This window comes from Osmia lignaria, chromosome 13, assembly GCF_051020975.1.
Source record: "Osmia lignaria lignaria isolate PbOS001 chromosome 13, iyOsmLign1, whole genome shotgun sequence".
Classification (NCBI taxonomy): Eukaryota; Metazoa; Arthropoda; class Insecta; order Hymenoptera; family Megachilidae; genus Osmia; species Osmia lignaria.
This window is the reverse complement of record NC_135044.1, coordinates 6014819-6034960: the sequence shown is the minus strand read 5'-3', so window position 1 is coordinate 6034960 and position 20142 is coordinate 6014819. Positions and strand designations below refer to the sequence as shown.

General features: G+C 42.3%; 1 protein-coding gene across 3 annotated transcripts in view; it reads right to left on the bottom strand.

Annotated features, from left to right (window-relative positions):
• Positions 1-16450, bottom strand: part of blo (bloated) — an 82192-nt gene extending 65742 nt beyond the window's left edge. Inside the window, exons 1-2 of one of the 3 annotated variants that reach the window (XM_034319353.2) lie at positions 15785-16450; positions 9517-9855 (exon numbers count right to left, since the gene is read on the bottom strand). In XM_034319353.2, the coding sequence (XP_034175244.2) occupies positions 9517-9679 (163 nt within the window). In that variant the 5' untranslated portion in view covers positions 9680-9855; positions 15785-16450. The other 2 variants (XM_034319354.2, XM_034319355.2) reach the window with 2 other exon arrangements.
• Positions 16451-20142: the final 3692 nt, after the last annotated feature.

Here is a 20142-nt window from a genome sequence, read left to right as displayed (position 1 = left end):
TAACGACGAGATCACTTTTACAAGATCCACGCTACGTGGGCTGGTAATCGAAGAAAATTTATATTTTCATATACGGTATGTTATAGAAGTATTTGTGCCATCTTAATTAATGATTGATTACGCGTGGTACCAGCTTCGTAACGTGATCACGATTTTGGTTTGATAAATTACACGAACGCTACGATTCAACCAGAACTAGTGCGTACCATTTACCAAGACGCAAATTAACCGTAATTAGAGGAACGTATCCGGTGATGAAAGGTAAATGAGCAACGATCCCGCGGGTGAGACTGTTGACGGATTTACAACGTCATTGTCGCGGATCCGCGAGTTGGTGCTGCTATGCGAAACCTCGTCGAGGAGCATCTTGTCGAGGTCATCGACGAGGACCCCGGGAACGAGGTCACGTTGGGATTAGTGTTCCTGTTCGCCTACTAAACTAGCGTACCACTTCTATTCCGCCTACAATGCAGCATTGCATTTCCATCGAGCGCGTTTCTCGTGGGAAATCATTGTTTAATTCCAAACTAAATCTTCATCACAATAGTCTTTACCATTTTTTCTCGATTAAACTTTTCACTTAGGTTAATCCTTCTAAAAAAAGGATACTAATAATTAGTAGATAAATAATTCCAAGTTGCGAGTATTTGAACATTCGACAGATGGTTGACTGTAATACAGGAAATAGCTACCAGATAGATGGATTCTTAATAAGCCCAAAACTATCAAGAAAGGTATGTATATTAGCGAGAAATATAGGAAAAATAAGGCTCACTAAAAGTATACATAAACTAACATAGAACGATATCTTCACTGATACAACTTGAATTCTGTGAAACTATTAACGAAAGGGGTACAGCCATAAACGAGAGATCGCATTAAAAGAATACAGGTACTAATTAACTAATTTTTCGCCAAGTATTCGAGAGATCCACTCGAATATTGACTCTAATGTACCATCAATCCTTATTTTTGCCGGGTTGAAAGTATTCTGGAGATATCAAATAGTGCTTCTTATAGCTTTAATAAGCCGTTAGACGGAAAGTTAACCGATATGGAGTTCGTACTGATTGCTCATTAAAGATATCGTAGAAATGAGTTGGAACTCGGAAATGGTTGTTTTTAAGAGTCATTTTGGCCAACACTTTTCTGTTTATCTCGATGAGTGCTATACCTGTGCGAACCAACGAGCAACCGTAAAGGTTGATCGTTTCAAGCTTTTAAATGGTTTTGGTGAACGATCATTATTTCGTTGTTATTCTAACATCGGTACCATCGAATTGAACGAATCCCGTTCCCACATTCCCTATTTTTCGATTAACGATATCGTCCAAAGGAAAAACAAAGATAAAACCTTAAAAACAATCAACATTCCTCCTTACTTTACTATATTCCTCGTAGTACTGACAGGTTCTGTAAAAAGTAGTTCGGTCGGATCGAGGTTAAATAACGCTAGAACCAGTAATACTAGACGACTGGAGCGAGAGAAATCAATAGGGCGCGAGGTATTCTCGCGGATCGCAAGATTAATTATCACCAGGATACTCTGGCTGGATAGATGTTCGACGAACACGATTCGTGTTCGCTGGATGCACATTGTGCCACGAGTATATCGAAGGAAATAAGAGAACATTAGAATATTGTGCACGTATGGTAGAGAGGGTAATTGATGGGTCGAGAGGTGATCGTTCCTTACAGGATGGGTTATCATCGAAGCCGGTATAGTGGCTTTCAACTATCTTTACGATTACTTTTTACGATCGACAATTAATTGATAAGGAACGATACGAAGAAATCGCGAGAAATGAATTACTTCGAATTTCAATAATTATGAGTCGCGAATGCGAAACGGTACAACAGCGGTACGTTTTCGAGCAATATAAAGTCACAGTGATTCGGTAATAGGCCGCGCGGGTTCGTATATACCGGATTATACGAGCAGGCGGGTTTTAAGGGCCCGACATTCTCACGAATCGTTATCTTTCGAAGGTTCCAACGTCTCGGCGTGCACTGTCACTTTTCTCACGAGTGACGATGTCGGCGAACAATTACTAGGAACGCGATACAGGTATCAATACCGTTGACAGGTTAAATTGACCCTTTTAAACTCTGCGCAATTTCAAAGGCCGAGCTCCATCGAGGTAAAGATTCACATGGGTAAGGGTAATCGTGCGTTCGCACCGCCCAATTCTTTTCTAATAGGTCCGCTGCGCGAAGAAATACGCGAACGAAACTAAATGCGGCAAAGTAAGACAGGGATATCGAATATCGCTGTGCCCCATTCTGTCGTATTTCGTTTCGTTCGCGTATTTCGTCACGCAGCGGACCTATTAGAAAAGAATTGGGCGGTGCAAATGCACGATTACCCTTACCCCTTACTCAGGAAGTAAGGTTTATTTAAACAAGGCCTATATCTACTTCGACTTGAAAAAGAAAACGATACAAGAGAATCAGCCAGCATTCGAGCTCAATTAAAGTACCCTGCAATTTCGCTCTGACGTTTCACCGTATCGAGACGCAAAGAGGGGAAGGAAGAAGCTGAACGAAAGAACGAGCATGAAGCTTGACAGCAGGTGGTTCGAGGATCCAGCGAGTGTTCGACGAGACATGGAAGGGATACGGGATGGTATAAAAGAGGGAAGAATTGCCGGAAGTGCAAGTGGCGTGTTGCCGTGGTAGGTCAAAGATCGCGAAGCGGTGCTGACCCACTGCTTCGAGGGCTGTAAAACGCTGTTAAAACGCTTTTACTCGCTCGAACGACGGTACGGATCATCGCGCGAACCGAAGCAACGGTAATTTTACCGACGATCACGAGCATAAATTAATATCGCGGGTATATCTGATCGTTACCGCGAGCCCGGTCACGTATGAATTTAACCCCTCTGATCAGATCCGATCGATAATTGTTACGATAAGTATGAATATAAATTGCCAAGCACCGATCTATCGATCCGTCGATCGAGCTATCCGTTTTATTATAATAAAGAGATGGATGCATCTTCGAAAATGGCCAGAAAGTCTCATCACGCTTAACGGTGTTCGATATAATGTCCTTAAAGTATGCGGTTCTGGTTTTTCTTTTTCTTTACCAAGAGAACTCTTTTACTAAATTTATTTTCGCAAATGTGCGAACCGTAAACTGCTATTTCCTCGCGCGAATGACGTTCGAAAGCAGTCAGGTCCGTTTTACCAGACGCGTATCTACGATTATTTTTTCCATAACTTATCGCCGTTGAATACCTGCTTCTCGATCGTGCAAAGCGATTTCTTTTCCCGTTCGATCGATTTCAATCGCGAACGAGAGACAGGGCCGCTTAAAAACAGAAAGCTGTATGATTAAATGACGTCCTTGCGGTCCGTAAGGCTGACACGCGAGAAATAACGCCCGAACGCGTTCTTACACGCACTGTACCCGACCGACCGATCCGGATAATCAGGCACGTAGCTCAGGTAAAAAACTAATCAACTTTGATTTACGGTTTGAACGATTGTTTTCTAGTAGGACATAGAAAACGTGTCGTTACGCTGACTGTGTCGCGCTTGCAAAATAACTTGACTCAATCTTAAATACGCACACCGGCATATTTTTCTACGATGATTATTTAATTTGTCAAGTTACAATACAGTATTGGGTACAGTGTTGATCATCGATTAATGAAAATTTTAATACTTAATTAAATAAAGCTAGAACTTAAGTACCAGACTCATCAAAATGATCTTTGTAGAGCTCGTCGAGATGAATACGCCTATACCCCGTTTTGTTTAGTTTAGAATTATATAGAATCTTAGTTATTCAAAAAGAGACAAATTATCATTAAAAAAAAAAAAAAAAAAGAAATTGGGACCCAAGGATTTGAACCGGAGACCTTTAGATTGCAAGTGATGTGTTTAACCACGGGGCGGATCCATGACTCGCAAACTGAAGGTCCTCGGTTCAAATCCTTGGTTCCCAAAAATTTTTTTTTTTCTTTTTATGATAATTTTTATGTAGCAGTTATTCAAAAAGAGACAAATTATCATTAAAAAAAAAAACAAATGTTGGGAACCAAGGATTTGAACCGTGGATCTCTAGATTGTGAGTTGCATGTGTGAGTTTGTCTTACTTCAAAATGTAAGGAGTAACTAACTGTAATTGTTAATATCTTTTAAACAATTAGCCGTCTGCCCCAAAAAGGGGGTATAGGCGTGTTCAGCTCGACGAGCTCTACAAGCTGGCAAAGTTTCATTAATAAGTGAGTGTAACACTTGGGTAGTTCCCCTTGTTAGATATTTTATTTATTTTTATACTGTAAACGCGCATTGCAAAAAGAAGGAGAAAACCAGTGGTAAGTTGGCTGGTCAGTAACCCAATTTGGACGACATAAATCATCACCGAAATAGCGATTATGCAATCATAAATCGTGCATCGATTCGCGCACTTTCGTTGCGATAAATACAATGCTCGCGCGATAAATCCTAACGAAAGCATAGACGGCGGGCAGAGCCAAGTGATAAATTGACCGGTAACGCAACTTCGAAATGCGATCCGAACGAAAAGCGCTCCATCGAGGAGACCGTGTTGAGGTTCGGGCAAAAATTATTTTAGATACGAAAGGAACATTAAAATTGCGTTACAAATTCATTATTTCTATTTTAAAAATGATCTATGAAAAGTAACTTCTATTAATATCTATTAGAAATTTTACTCGTGAAAAGCGATCGCTAATTCTACCCTTATAATTCGTCTTATTCGCACCCTTTTATTTTTCCTTCGCAACAACCCTTTTAATCCCTCATTGTAGCTCTTTACACGAGCGAAGCGATTTTCGCGCGACCTCCACGTTCTCCGCTCAGACGATACCGGTCCATTAGATACTCGCCACTTCCTCGTTTCAGCTGATGGCGGTCTACCTTAAGACCCTTTAGCACGCAACCAAGGATGCCGATCGAAGCGGATCAGCCATGAAACAATGTGGCCAGAGAAAGAAAAAGAAATTACCGATCGATCGGTCGAAGGTAACAGAGAAATCGAATCGAAGATAAATTGCAAAGGGATGATGTTACTGTACTCGTTGAAATACGGAACATGATCGACGAAAAAATTTGCCCAAAAATTGACATTTCCAAATGAACAGTGTTGAAAATAACAAAGGAAATATTTTTCCAAACAGTCTTCTTAATTTCATTTCGAATAAAATTCATCCAACTCTGGTTTACATCCGAGGAAAATGCATAAAAGCGAACGCACGACAGCCTTAAAGCCGAGACAGCCTAGTAAAGCTGGCCAGAATGGAATTTCTTTTCCGTCGAAATCGTCCGAAGCGTCGAGGGAACAGAAATGGCCACCGTTTATTCGATACGCGATCTTACGCGTTGTCGACCAACGATATCGCGCCGTTTCATTCTACAAGTACTTCCTCGTGCCTTCTTCACACTCATCATTCGACCAGTTCTCTCTATGAAAACGCGACGTTTCACTTCGTCCCGGCAATTTAAATATAAACGCCGATACTGACAAGCATACGATATTTATATTACGATCTCCCGGAGAAAGTACGCCTCCCGCCTGATACGTTTCCATGAAACTTAAACAAATTTACTACAAGTGAGCTATATCGTTTTGCAATTTCCTATACAGCGAGGGCAGATGAGAAATAGAAAATAATCGAAAGTGTGTATCGATAACAATGAAAGGATCGAATCGATCGGCGTAGTCGGAAAGTTGAATTACCCAACACCTGTCGAAACAATCCCCATTCAGCATTCATTAGGAAGATAAGCAACATTCCGACACGGTCTCAGGAGCATATTACACCCCGTTATGCGAAGCAGCGGCAGGTTTAAGGCCGATCCCTGGCGAAGCACGCGACGATCCAGGAAACGCCGGCAGGCGGGATAATGCGGACGATACAAGGGGCCCTTAACAAGCTTGGACGAGGTGCATGCACGAACGCAATGCTGCACCGGCCAACTAGGCTGACTCCTTAGGACCGCCCGCATTGACGACGCCGGAGGAACGGCGAGCATTGGCCACGGACCGAGACAGAAGGAAGAAAGGGAAAGAGAAAGGGAGAGGGCTCTAGGGAACGTACACCTCGTGCCGGGATAATAAGAAATACGGTGCAGCCACTAATGCACCGCTCTATGATGCAGACTTTTTACCCTCCTACAAAGTCGCTTCTTAAAGGGATACCGAGCCACCTCTTTACCTTCTTCTGACAATAGCGCACTCTGGTTCCGGGCGTAAATACTCGTCCTAAGAGGCTTAAAGTGCCTGCGCATCCTGCACACGTTTTATTATTTATTTATTTAATTATTAGAATTATGTGGAATGAACCCTTTTTACAAGGTGTATCAATGAATAGCGTGGATGTTAACCTCGTAGTGATTAGGAGGTTGTAACATAAGACACGCTAATTTTTTTTTCTTGAAAAATTGAAGAAAATAAAAAAAAAGTGCAGATTATTTACCGCATAGTTTGAGAAATTAAGGATTAGGAATCGGGGTTAATTAGAAGCAAACAAACGTAACCTTGAACGATATAATTAAAAGCACGCGAGAATGATGGTAAGAATTACGAGATGTAAGAAAAGTGAGAGTGGTCTGAAGCTTTCTATCCTCGTGAACCTCGCCAGGCTAACATGGTAAACTTTGAAATCGCATTCCACCGGGTCCGACTCACAATTAAATCCGTGGCATTTAAGATTCTACCTTGATAACGTTCAACATCGTCCGTCTCGTAACTTTGGCCGGTCTTAGCGGAGATTCTCGGTTGTCTCGGGATTCTCAGCATCGTTCATTCAGAAAGAGGAAGAACTCGGACACGGAGGACGGACTAGTCGATGCGTGACCGTGCATAACGATTCCCCCCCCGAGATTTCTCATAACAGAGTTATTCACGACGGCTTCGGGTTTACCGAGAAAGGGGAATCTTTATCATTTTTTGAATTCTTCGTTCCTATCGTCCTACCTTGAACTGATACCTTAACTGATTCTAGCGCAATTTGCGTTGACCGACTACAGATAGGTCGGCTCGACAGATTAACACGTTCGAGCCCGAAGCAACAGGTGTAGATCAGCCGAGATAAGATCGGCGCTGATTGATGTCCCGTTGCTCATTAACGCGCGTTATTCCTGATCGCCGGGGAGTTAATTGGTGTCGATTTTGTCCGGCAATCGAATCTCGTGGATATAGGTAAATTTATTGAAGCAGCCTTGAACGTGTTAACCGGTAAGTATTTTAAACAATTCGAGAAAAATCCGTCAAGAATAGAAAAGAGGGAAAATTGAAGGGATCGAAGAATCACAGACCCGCGTAATAAAGAACCGCAGAATATTATGTTCCGAGAAGACGCGGGGTGATCGGAGTCAGTGCGAAGAGAAGACGATATTCAATTTGCCCGGGTTAGTCTCGGCTCGTAAGATTCAAAGGAGTAATTCAACCAGCTCAAAGGCGAGAAATTCGGAATAAGATGCCGACCGGTCGGTTAGCTAGCGTGTCGTTAAGTCGGATCTCGACTCGATGACTGATTAACGAATTTAATTACGCGAGCACGCTCGATTATCCCGATTTCAAAGTAATTTCCTCTCGAAGTTAAGTTCTTTTCTTTCTTTCTCTCTCGTTTTGTTGTGCCGTTTTCTTTTTTCATTTTTTTTTTTTGCCAACCGTTCACGCGGCGAGATCATGACACAGAGGAAGGAGCAAAAAGTGAATGGGTGATGAGGTCGTTGACCACCCATTTGCGATGTTGACATTCGACCTTGACAATCTCCCTCGGCTCGATAGCGAAGAAAATCGACGGCCTCGCGTCAATGGACACCGATGGAGAGGTCTCGCCGGCTACCTCGACTAACATTATCGGAGAAGAATGTCCTACGATGCCATTTTACCCGAGGGAACAGTGATCGACACTCCTACCAGAAAATTAGCAAAGGGCCATAGAAAATTGGATTGTACATTTGAAAAATAAAAATTCTACCGGGAAATAACGTTGAATTGTCTAATACAGATTACCATCCTTCTGCCTGTGAATTGGTCAAAGTTTTCACTTTCTCACGCAATGCTCGTTAAATTAACGAGCAGCGTGTTTGTAGCTTCTGCTGAAATGAGAGAAATGAAATTATAAAATCGCGTTAATTGAATGAAAGCTGTTCGCAGATCGGGCGTAGCGTGCAAGGGAACAGAAAAATCCGAATCGTCAGGATCTTACGTGTTCCCCTGTTAGTCCGACATGCTCGACACGTGCGTTAAGGGATGATACGCTAAGCAAACCACCGTAATTACGATGGAACACATATACACAGCCTGTTCAAATACCGTGTGGATCCTTGTCAACGATCCACGCGACACGTTTAGGAAGGAAAACAGAGGGGAGATAATTAATTGTAATTAATAATTAAGCTGATGGTAAAAGAGGAAGTTGAGTCCAGCGCGCACACACCAATGCCATATTACGAGCCCACATATCATAATTATAAAAAATAGCACGAGACAAAATGACTGATCGAAAATCCAACAAATTTAAAAAGTGATACAATTTTGAAATTTTCTTTTGTTAGGTAATTACTGGATGAAAAATTCAGATAAACACAAGCCTGTGAATGTCGCGATTTTCACTCCATTTTCGGGCAAATGGGGTGTACGGAACTATTTATCATATTATGCAAAATTGTTTTGTTTATTTTAATCAAGAAAGAATAAATTTTTATTCCGCAAAAGAATTTGAACTTTTCATACGGTAAGTATCCACGAAAAAATTATTGTTACGCGATCAGCAGATTTATTAACAGACCACAATTAATGGCATTACTGAGACATTATTAATGATTACACACAAAGGGAGAAGATCGATCGGATCGATCGCACAGCGCAACGATTATTCGTGCCGTTAGTCAGCGGCAGGGTCTTGATTAAATGTGTTATACATTGATATCGAGAGCTCGAGCTTGGAACAGTTAGGATATAATAAATAAAGCGGAACACGTTCCGTGCTGACATAACGTAGCTTGACTTTTCGCTTTCGCTACCTACAGATGTTTTGCTCTTCTGTTTAAAATTAGCCACGTATCAACGTAAAATATTTGACAAAGAATAGAGAGAGCCAGTTCTCGTGTTATGGTTGGAGTGAAAATGGCGACCTCGGGACGAGAGAAAATGCAAGATTATGAGAACGATTGCCAGGAGGACGTGTTGTTGCGTTTCAGAAAAAAAATACGGTCCGGTCTTAGAGCGATCTCTAGATTATGAAAATTATTTGTGTCGGGCCGGTAGTTTCGCGCTGAGAATCTCTCGCATAGTTGGTTCTCAGAAGAAGAGATCCAGATAATTTCTTTGTTAAACAAAACTGGGATATCGAAGCGTTAAAATCGTGTCAATTTAGGATCGGTTAAATGAAAGAAAGGGGAAGTGTGATAAAAAAATAATGAAAGTCAAGCAACGTTAAGCAGCTCGTAGCATGTCGCTCTACGAATTGGCGGCTATTTTTGATTCTTTTTTTTTTTTTTTCTTTTTGATATGGTGTGATTGCCTGGACTCACCGATCCTCTTGACGTGGACGTCTCGATTGAAGGAGACGCTTCTCTCGGCGGGCTTCCACCCGGAAACGGAAGCCCCGGTCGAATCGGGGTGTAGTAAATGGTCGGTAGGAGGGTTGCAGGCTTCTCCCTCTCTTAAATAATCCGAGTGCTGAACTTCGAGCATCTTTCGCTTCCGATCATAACACACCTTGTAGACGGAACCGTGCACCGATTCTTTTCTCTTTCTCTCTTTTTCTCTATCTTTTACCTTGCTAAACCCGTCAGCTAATTGCACCCCCGCCCACTAATCTCCCCTCTCCTTCCCTGTATTCGATCACACCGCTAGACCCGATCACCGACCTGTAAGCCAAGCAAAGCTGCGCTCTTAATATCATTTTCATCACCTTTCGTTGATCGAGATTTATGATCTGTCCGCGTTACGTTCTTTCTTACGTGACTATCGTAAAAATTCTTTACCGTTTTTTTCAATTCTATATTTGCGAAAAAGCTCGTTCCAAGCGGCCGTACGTACGATATGTACACGCGAGAGAACAGTACCTACGGCTCTACGATTGCGGTCGTCCTTATTGCGGTTAGAGAAATCGATTCTATCGGCGATTTAGTGTCGAACTAGGATAGTGCCAGTTGCGGTCGTAAGTAAAAGTACCGGTCGCATTGTTAGGGCTTCCTTTCACATTTTGCTGGACGGGGAGACAGCAATTCCGCGGAAAGAATGTTTCAAGAACTATTCTGGTTCCAGCAGGCCGGTCACCGATGACCGATACCGGACTTCTTGCTCGTTTATCATCGTTTCGAGGAAGCAATTTCCTCGCCGTTGCTTGCTGCCGGAGGAAATTACGAATATCACGGATTCTTCTTTGCTTCGTCGAAATTTCACGCCGAGAATTCGGGGAATTTTACTTTTCCAAAATTGAACGCAAATTTTACTCATCATCCAAATAATGTAATCGGTAAAAAACTCTTCGCCCTTAGACGCGACCGTATTCAAAAGAGCTTCTCGATTATAGACAGCACTATCCTGTTCGAATCTGATGTCTAATCGCCAGTCAATTCGCTTTTCTTTTAACCGCAACAGGAAAGACTCGTTGATGAGGTTGTTTTCGAGTGCACCAACGATAATCGTGATAAATAGAACGGGGTGATAATGGTCTCCATTGCCATCATGCAACCTGACGAGATACTCGAGATACGTGCAAATGGACTATTGACAGTTGCGAGGATGACGATGACTGTGCGTTATAGTAACAATGAATTCGCGATCGTGCGATAAGCTACTATGTACGTTTTTGTTTTACCCCATCTTTAAGCATCGTGCAAAGCTTGGAATGTTCAATCTTCTTTTTTGTTAACAAATACCTTGCAAAAATTCGTCAAATAAAGAGAAGATGACCATTTTTTTTTTTTTTTTTTCTAAATTCATCATACGAAAGGCTAAATCTGAGAAATCATCGAACCGAAGTAAACGTTATTCTTGGAAGATCCATGAATCCGTAATTGCGAGTCAACCGGTCGCGAGAACTCGCGGCGCGAACTCGTTAGAGCCGAGCCAAGTATCGATAAAAACAGCTCTAAAAATATCGCTGATGTCGCACCGCTGTCCGGCATTCCGTTTAATGAGATGCGCAATTGACTTCCGACTATCAAGCAGAGATACAACCTTGCAACTCTGCCTGTTCGAGAGTATCGGAGCCTCGGTTTTCAACGTCGCGTCATTTCGAATTCAACTCGGGTTTTCGACTATCCGCGATGAATCTTGCTCTCGCCCTTGGAACGGCCAGAGGTGACCTCGTCCTCTCTCTGTTTCCCATCTCTCAAGGCCATCTAATCGTGACACGTCCGCGATTCGAGCATGCAGCAAGGGTTAGGCCCGTCGCTCAACGACTTTATTAGACCCTCACGGAAGGGACAGAGGCTCGTATGCCAGTCCCAAATGAGACAATTCGCATGACCGCGATCACCGGATTAAGATACTCCCAGGTGAAGCGATGCTCGCCATATTTGGCGAACGAGATACCCGCGAGGGCGGTGCTGCTCTTGCCTTCTGATCGGCTAGCTCATCCACGCACCGGATCACAGTGTTCCACTCATCCTCGTATAATCAGCAATCGCTTCGAATATATGTGTATACACACGGACAATAACTTTGTTCACCTGAACTATTTCCGTTATCTATGTCGATATCTGTACTAGCGGTTCTCAACGTTGGATACACCATGAAATCTCTGAAGCTAAGCTACCATCAGGGTACCCCAAGTTTTAGTTAAAATAATTTTAATTTCTTAAGAGATCGAGAATATTACTAGTACAACGAATGGATGGCAACTTCTTTCGATAATACTCCGAAGAACAAAGCGACAATAATTAGCGACCGAAGCTGTTGTTCAAGTATTCTATAAAGACGTTCGTTCCTTCAAAAGTACCGTCGATGAATATTCATCGTGTTGCAACGAAGTGATAATAATTTCGAAATACCATTCGGTACGGAGGAAAATAAGCAGAAATGGTTGCAATAAAATTGCGTTAATGGAATGTAGTACGATATGATCCTGTAACGTTGTTCGCGCAGCACCTCGCCGCGATAAAGAGTCACTTGTCCCCGGTAAATATTTACCACCTTTCTCGGTCTGTTTTATTGTTCTCCTACTGCGGTGGCCCGTCCATTCAATGATTCAATGATAAAATCAAAGGTTCGCGCCTGGAGCAACAGGGTACAGCATCGCGTCGGCCGGTTCTTCAATATCGTCGAGGAAAAATGACGAGCAGTCGGTGCAAGAGGATGGTCAACGTACGGTCGATGACTCGTTTTCGCACGTTCGAACAGTTGGTGCCAAGAGTGTATCTCTTCGCCGGAGTAAATTGATGGTACTTGTACCTCGATCCTTTCTTTTTCTTTTTTTTTTTTCTTCCTTTAGCTTGTTATTTCTTTCGGGGCGAATCGAGCTGCGTTTTACAGTCAATATCGAAGCTGCCCAATAAATTTACGTAAACGCCGTAACTGTTGTTGAAAAACGATCGTTAACGATCAGCACCGACGAAAACACGTCGTTAGGAAGAAGGCGCATCATGGGATTCGGTGTTCCGATCGAGGCCGTCCGGATAGTTTGAAATGACTCTCCGTGATTGCAACGCGGATGTTTATGAAGATGATCTCGTTTGAAGTCAATTTGAAAAAAAAATCGAACGGGATCGTGCAATCATAGACGCGTGGACGTTTAACGAGTGAAAATGCTGTGAAATGAAGGTAATTTATGAGAACCATTTCGAGGTTTAATGGATTATTCACCGCATCACTCGTATAGAGTGTTGTGTAAGTGAAATAAGATGATTCCTTAGTGAAAATTGAGATGAAAATGTTGAACGAGATCTTTCCGTATGATAAACAGACTATCCGGATAAGGGTTGAACAGCTGTTGTACCGAAGCTTCGAATCGATCGGTCAAAGTCGACCGCTTTCGAAGATTTCTTGGGCGACCCAGCGTGTTCCACTGACACACTTCGGCCACGTCAAGGTCGTACACTTGGTCCGCCGAATATATTCGCGAGGCGACCATTTTTTTTTTTTCTATTCTTTTCTTTTCTTGCCATCCATTCGAACAAATCGTCGTTTCAGGGGCTGACGCGTCGCGACGGATCTCTGCTGGCAATGAAAGAGGCGATTCGGTCACGGCTGAGCCGCAGGGATTCGCACGTCAGGCGGAGAAGGCGCGATCTTCATTCCGCGAGCCTTGCTGCGAGCGGACAGGCGAAACAAAAGATCGAGCAGAAGAAAGAGAGGAAAGAGAAGAAAAGGATTGAGTTGTTCATAAGGCTTGCCTTGCCGACGTCTATTTCTGGACTTAACAAGGGACGCGTCGAGAAGGACGCTAAAACAGGACGACGGCACCTCGTAATTGTGTCAAACTCCACGTGGCCTTTTATTGCCGGCCAAACCGAGACGGGAATTTTGTATGCAGATACCGCGACACCGAAAGTTAACCATTTGTCAAAAATATCGGACCATGTAATTCGATATGTTGCATCATAACCGAAGCGAATCCTAGAATATTTATCTTTCGTACCTTCTCTTTAATGTCGTCAATTTTATGGACATTAAATTAAAAGTCGTCAATGTGAAAATTAACAGTCGCGTTGTTATATTGGATTGGTACCGACATAGGAAACGTAAGTACTTAATGTCAGTCGCTGCTGATGAACATTAAAATTGAAAATTGAATTTTTAATTAAATTTTTATCTTAGTCTTTTTACTGTATTTTATTGAACACTTAAATCCTCAAGGTAAGGTAATGATAAAAGTGAGCTAACGAATGGTAGTAACAGATCTATAACTGTTTTAGTAATCAACACATTCTGTTAATTGATATTTAGACAGAGTGTACACGATTGAGATTTGCTGGTTTGCAAAATGACGCATCGAACTTAAAGAAGGTGCAAATGGGATATTATTTCTCGGTTGAGCTTCGCAAGTCGTAAAAACAAGTTGAATCGTTGCAGAGTTGACGTAAGATTTAAATATGGTATTTCTCCCCAAAATAAGGAAAAAGTTCAAATCAGACGAAAATACGATTATTCACTACTCTAAAACGATTTCGTGGAATGCATAAATAATTTTTGACAATTTGCAATCCTGATTCAATATTCTTTTTTTTCGAATTTATTTACCGAGAATCCTTTATACCGACATAAAAACTTGTTATATTAATTCAAAAATCCTTCGGAATAAATTCTTGTATAATTAAGATACTGTCTGAATAAAAGAAACCGCATCCTATATTTTTCCTAAATGGTCATCGCACTGCAATAATAATTAAATATGCGTTGCATATTTGATAAATTGAATGTTAAACGAATAAAATAAACTAATGTAAATTAATGATCCTTCGGTTAACAATTTGATTGTCACGAGGGTGTCATCGATGACCAATGCATCAAATAATTGATAAAAAAAGAAAGGAGGCAAATTTTGGTTAAAGTTATTTTAACCAAAATAATTGAAAAATCTAGAAAATTAAAATAATATGAAATACAGGATTGAATTGAAATTGGAGCTCTCTCCATGGTCCGCCATCCAAGCGGCTAATCATATAAAATATACTACTAACTACTGTGTCCGTCAAAGTGTTAATAATCAATGTCTTAATGCGTCGTATTACTTATGTCCATTTTCACTGAGGTAGTCAACGCGTTAACGATGATATTGCTATCCCCTCTGTATTTCTAGTTTCCCTATCATCGAACCATCATCATGTCTCGAGAGTAAATCGCACGTGTCCGTTGAAAGTCGTTTCCCTTTCAATTGGAGTCTCTCTTTGACAAACAGAATGCACATATCAAGCGACTAACATGTATCAGACAATCTAAATTGTTCCATGATCGCGATAATTACGATGACCTTGTTACGAAAGTGATTTGTACCTTCGCATTAAAATAAATGACGCGAAAAATCGTTTTAATTATGTTAAATAGAATACGTTTCATCGACTTCAATGATCTTGATATATCTTACAGAAATTAATTTTCTGAGTAATTTTATACTATACAAGTATAACATTGAAAGATATACGTAATAATACGTAATATGTTCTTTTTTAGTTTGAGATTAAGAAAAGTCCAAGTGGAATTTTAATGGACATAAGGAGTGAGATGCTGCAGTTATAATTTTTCATAATCCTTATATTAGTAAAAAAAGAAAAGAAAAATTATTCAAGATATCAACTTTGATAACATATGTCAAGATCATTGAAATCGATCAAATCTACTCCATTTCGTAGGAACATCAGAATCACGACTTACGGGGTAGGTTAGTTTTCCGTTCACTCTTTGAGGAAGAAAAATCTGCTATTTACGAGTAGAATATTGCACAGTTTGGACTTAGCACAGCGAATATTGATAAGTTGAATATTTAAGACTGTTAGGTGCAAACACACGATCTTGGAGGTTTTATATAACACTAATCTATCGACGGTTACGCTGCACTACACTCCGGCCGGAATAGCACTGGTAGCCTTGATCGATTCTCGTTACTGCGTCTTAACAGTCGACGCGACGTATCGATCACGAGCATCTTCTTCCTTCAAAGAGGAAACCTGTTAAAAGCGAATCTCCTCGAAGCGTGTCACAAGATGTTCCCACGGTTTCGCGTTGTCAACGAGTCAATTCACGATCGCAAAGGGACGACGAAACGTCAGTCAACGAGATTGACGCGTATTAGCAAACCGAAACGCGTGTAAGCCTCATAAAGTATCGGTCAAACTTCAGAATTCAATTTACCTTCACTGGCACAGTAGCATTCCGATCGGTAATGCCTCTGGTATACTCTCTGTTTAAGGATATCCCCCGTTTGTATCGGAACGGCAAGAAGACAGAGTAGAAACTCGGCTCGTGGTTAAACCGAACAAAACACTCTCACGTACAGCAACTGTCACTGCCACCGGGGCAACCGGGTGTCTCGTCCCGTGGGACCGGCGAGACGAACACCTTGCGCCCGATCCTGATCCGATACGACGTCACCAGAACGATTATCATCGATCATCGATCGATCGATACTCGTTCCCGGGTTCTCGATTTTCTTCGCACCAAAAATCCCCAACAACTGTCTCGACCAATCTCTCCCCGAAGTCACTCTCGTCTAACGATTATTCACACACACCTTTTCCTTGGCTAACGAAGAAAGATCGTTCAATTACACGATGATATACCCCTCGACTTTTTGCCGATCCTAACTGTCACTTCGACCATTCATTCGCACCGCTTTACGTTTGTTAACTTATCAATTCCGCGGATCTGAACGCACTTTCTGCTGGCTACCACTCCGGCACGCACCGTTCTCCGCCGAGCGCCGAAGAACTAATAAAAGCTAGGGCCCAGCTTGAAACTGCGTAGGCCGCTTACTACTCCTTCCACCACGGACCCGTCCTATCCCACCGGGCCCAAGCCCCGACAGAGAGACAGGCAGAGGAGAAGGCCCCGACGAACGAACGGACGGATGGACGGACGGACGGACGGACGCGGCACGGACGGATGGAGAGGCAGCGAGCGGACATACGCGGACGTTAACAGGTATACACGCGTCTCGAGGAGCACGCTGGTATGGTAGAGCCGGCGTTGATGCTGCTATTACTGCTCGCTGCTCCTGCTGGTACCATGTTGCTGCTCCTGCCTGCCGCTGGTGAACGTCACTCGGTCAAGGTCCCCCACCAAAAAGCTGCACAACTTGAAGGCATCCTCGACGCCCCGGCATACGTTAGACGGAGAGAGTTGATTCGGTCCACGGACAACGCTATACTTGGCGCGAGTATCCCGGTGCGAGGGTGGTAACGATCCCTTCTTCCACGTCGATTCGCTTGTACGACCTGTACACGGAGGTGGATGCGAAGGATGACTCGAACTGGGATGATGCGTTCTTGCTTCAGAATGAATCGTGAAAGGATTGAGACATCGTACGGTAGGTGATTCTATGGATCTGGGACCAACGATTTGTGGGTTTTAATGATCGTAGGATTGATTTCAATACCTTCATTAAATTCGTATTATCATACGATATTTTTGAAATTTTCAGATCGTTATTTCATTTTCTTAATCCTGTCTATTGGGATTCTTTCTTTAACATGGCGTAACATTGGAAGTACTATTTAAAGTATAACGACACGATAAGTGAAGATCAAGTAAAGAGATCCTTAAGAGACGAGTCCTTGAAGAGACAAATCCTCCTTTCTTAATCGACGAGTCGTTAAAAATCACTCGATCCTTTAATAATGTTATCAAGCAAGCATTATAAATCGCAACAGGTGAAAGGGACACGCCCGATCTCAGGGTCCAGTATTCAGGATATGCGTGTCATCTTAATAAATACGGTTGCTAACACGAAAGTAAGCAAGCAGAGGGAGATCGCTAACTGGCCAACAGACACGCAGAAGCTATCTAAGAAGAGAAAATTGTGGATCGCGAAATATCAAGGGTGTTGCGGCTGAACAGACAGAGTACAATTATAGGGTGATTGAGGATCTGGCTCTTGTTTCTATTTTACTTGATTTCTGCGGGTAGTTAACTGGATCCAGCCAGACCAATCACAATGTCGACTCTTAGCAAGCCAAGCCGTATTATGATTGACGTAATCATCGTACGAGTGAATCAACAGCGGATAGGGTATATAAATAATTGAGCTTTAAAGTCGATTTACGTGCCGAGAGTCTAGTTGATGAAGAGTGCACGAGTGCTCTACATTGGACGTGCCACGTTAGCAAAAGAGTATTACCGCTTACCGTGATGATGGGGAACTTGGTCCGATTCAGTTAACTTTATATGAAAAATGAAACAGTAAAAGTTACCCGATAATTCGCGTTCCCATTGAAAACGAACGTCTAAGCTAGAATATCCTATTGAATTAACCTTCAAATCCGCCCTCTCTGATGGCCATTCGATGACCTATACTTAACTAGTTAGCCAATTCTATACAAACGAAACTGAGAGATCAATTTGTCCGGTACCAATGTTAAGAAGCACTCTGCTTCCACTCTGATCTTTCCTTTTTTGTATACCAACTGTCAGTGACCACTGTTGAGGTCATCAACAGAGAGGAACCTAGGAATTAAAGTGGGCTCCGAAATACCAACGTCAAACCCACACACAGACTATCTAAATAGTCATTGGTCATTGCTTAGGCAAGAAGCAACATTTCCAATGTAATAAAGCTGTCCCCTGACTATGCGGACTTTTCGAATCGTCGTATAATGTTGCGCCCGTGATTGCACCTGTCCGATCAGCTTCTAAGCAGTAGCTGAGAAACGCGTGTGATTTATGACATCGCGAATTTCACGCACCGTGTGCACGATAGAGTCTAAAAACGTCACGGGTCAAAGTGTTCGCCGGTTGGATCACGATAGAGCGTTCCTATGTTAGGTCTCGTATGATTGGCACGCGTAAATGGGTGACGACTAAACTAGTGGAACCAAGCCAACAACCAGGTAAAATTTTCGAGATGATGATGATGATGATGATGATAACGACGAGATGGACGATAATGATGATGATGATGTCTGCGGTAGCGATGGCGGTGACTGAAATGGTAGGGTACATTGAGGATTCAACCCTACATCCGTCTCTCTATATTTCGATTTCGAACCGGAGCCGACCTTGAACTTAACGCTGCACTCTTTGTGCTAATGAACACTAGCAAGGAGAGAGTTTAGCCTTCAACTCCACCGGCTTTGCCTGAAATTTTCTACCATTACAGATTAACGAACAAGGGAGGAGTTTACGTTCAGAGTTCGTTCCTTTTCTTTTTTTCTTAACCCGTTCGTTTAAAAGTAATAACGCGCAAAGTTTAAGACATATCAGTGAGTTCACGGTCGTTTGCTCACCTTGTCAGACTTGAAAGTCCTCCTCACGGGCGGACAGACGTCTTTAAATGGCCTCGCTACCGACCAATCTCCCATACGAACGAGGAAAGCCGTCCGTTTAAACCGGACATGTAATTTTCACTTTCAATCCACCGCACCGGCTGGTTTAATGGAATACGAGGACGCGTAATCGTATAGGTGGAAGCGTGTCGCTGTGCTAGAAACGACCCGGTTCGAAGTTCGAGACACTTGGGGACCGGTAGGCTGTTACTAGGATGATGTAACCGAGAGACACAGTGGGTGTTCCTTGTACAATTGTTCGATGCCTCGTTGCGTCAGTTCAATGCGTCCGTATGACAGATGTGACAGAACTATAGGATAACCTGCCGTCGAATGGTTCGTTTTATGACTTACGTCTCGTTCGCCTGTGACTAATTACAGCCGCACCAGCGAGAAATTAAATGGTTTCTTTTTATTTTGCAAGTACGGTATGCGTCGTTCGAACGTCATTGCAACAACGTCTTTGTTGACCTAGATTCTCTATTATGGGATTTTACATAGTTTCTTAACATTGATTAATTTAAGGGATGGTTTGCACCCCTCGAGATGAAAAATAAACGTTGAATCGGATATCCATCAGGATAAATCAAAACTTTCAGAAGAAAAATAAGGGCGAATCAATTAACTGATCCGATAAAATATCCGCACAATTCAATCAGCTGATAATAGAATAAACCTGGCTGATTTACACTGCTTGAAAAACAAACAAGCCACGAAATCTAGGAACATGGAAGTAAATCTCTCGATGGCGTGAGCCAATTTCTCGAGAATGTCGTAACACTTTCTCCGATCGAGTCATGTGCGAATGGGTTACTACGAGAAATCTCTCCGTGTTGATAACGTTCTCTACGAGGACGAAGAAATCGACACATTTGACGTAACAACGCGGAGATAGAAATCGACATCGAGATGAATAAATAAAGTTAGAAACTCGAACGAATGGAACTGAGATTTAAATCGAATCGCAAGTATTGAAATTTCAAGATTTAGGCTGGACTTATTGTTCTACGGAGTACCATACTCTATCGACACCTGACACCACGAAGCAAGCAACGAGCATCTTATTAATAGCAATGATTTAACTGCAACGTCCTCATTCTACTCGTAACTAAGGAGCCTTTACCGTGTCTTTCAAAGCTGTTAAGTCGTAGGCAAATACTCACGTGCCTGTATATTAAATGCTCACAAGCACGCCAAAGAGTCTATTTGAATTATATCCCGCAAATCAAT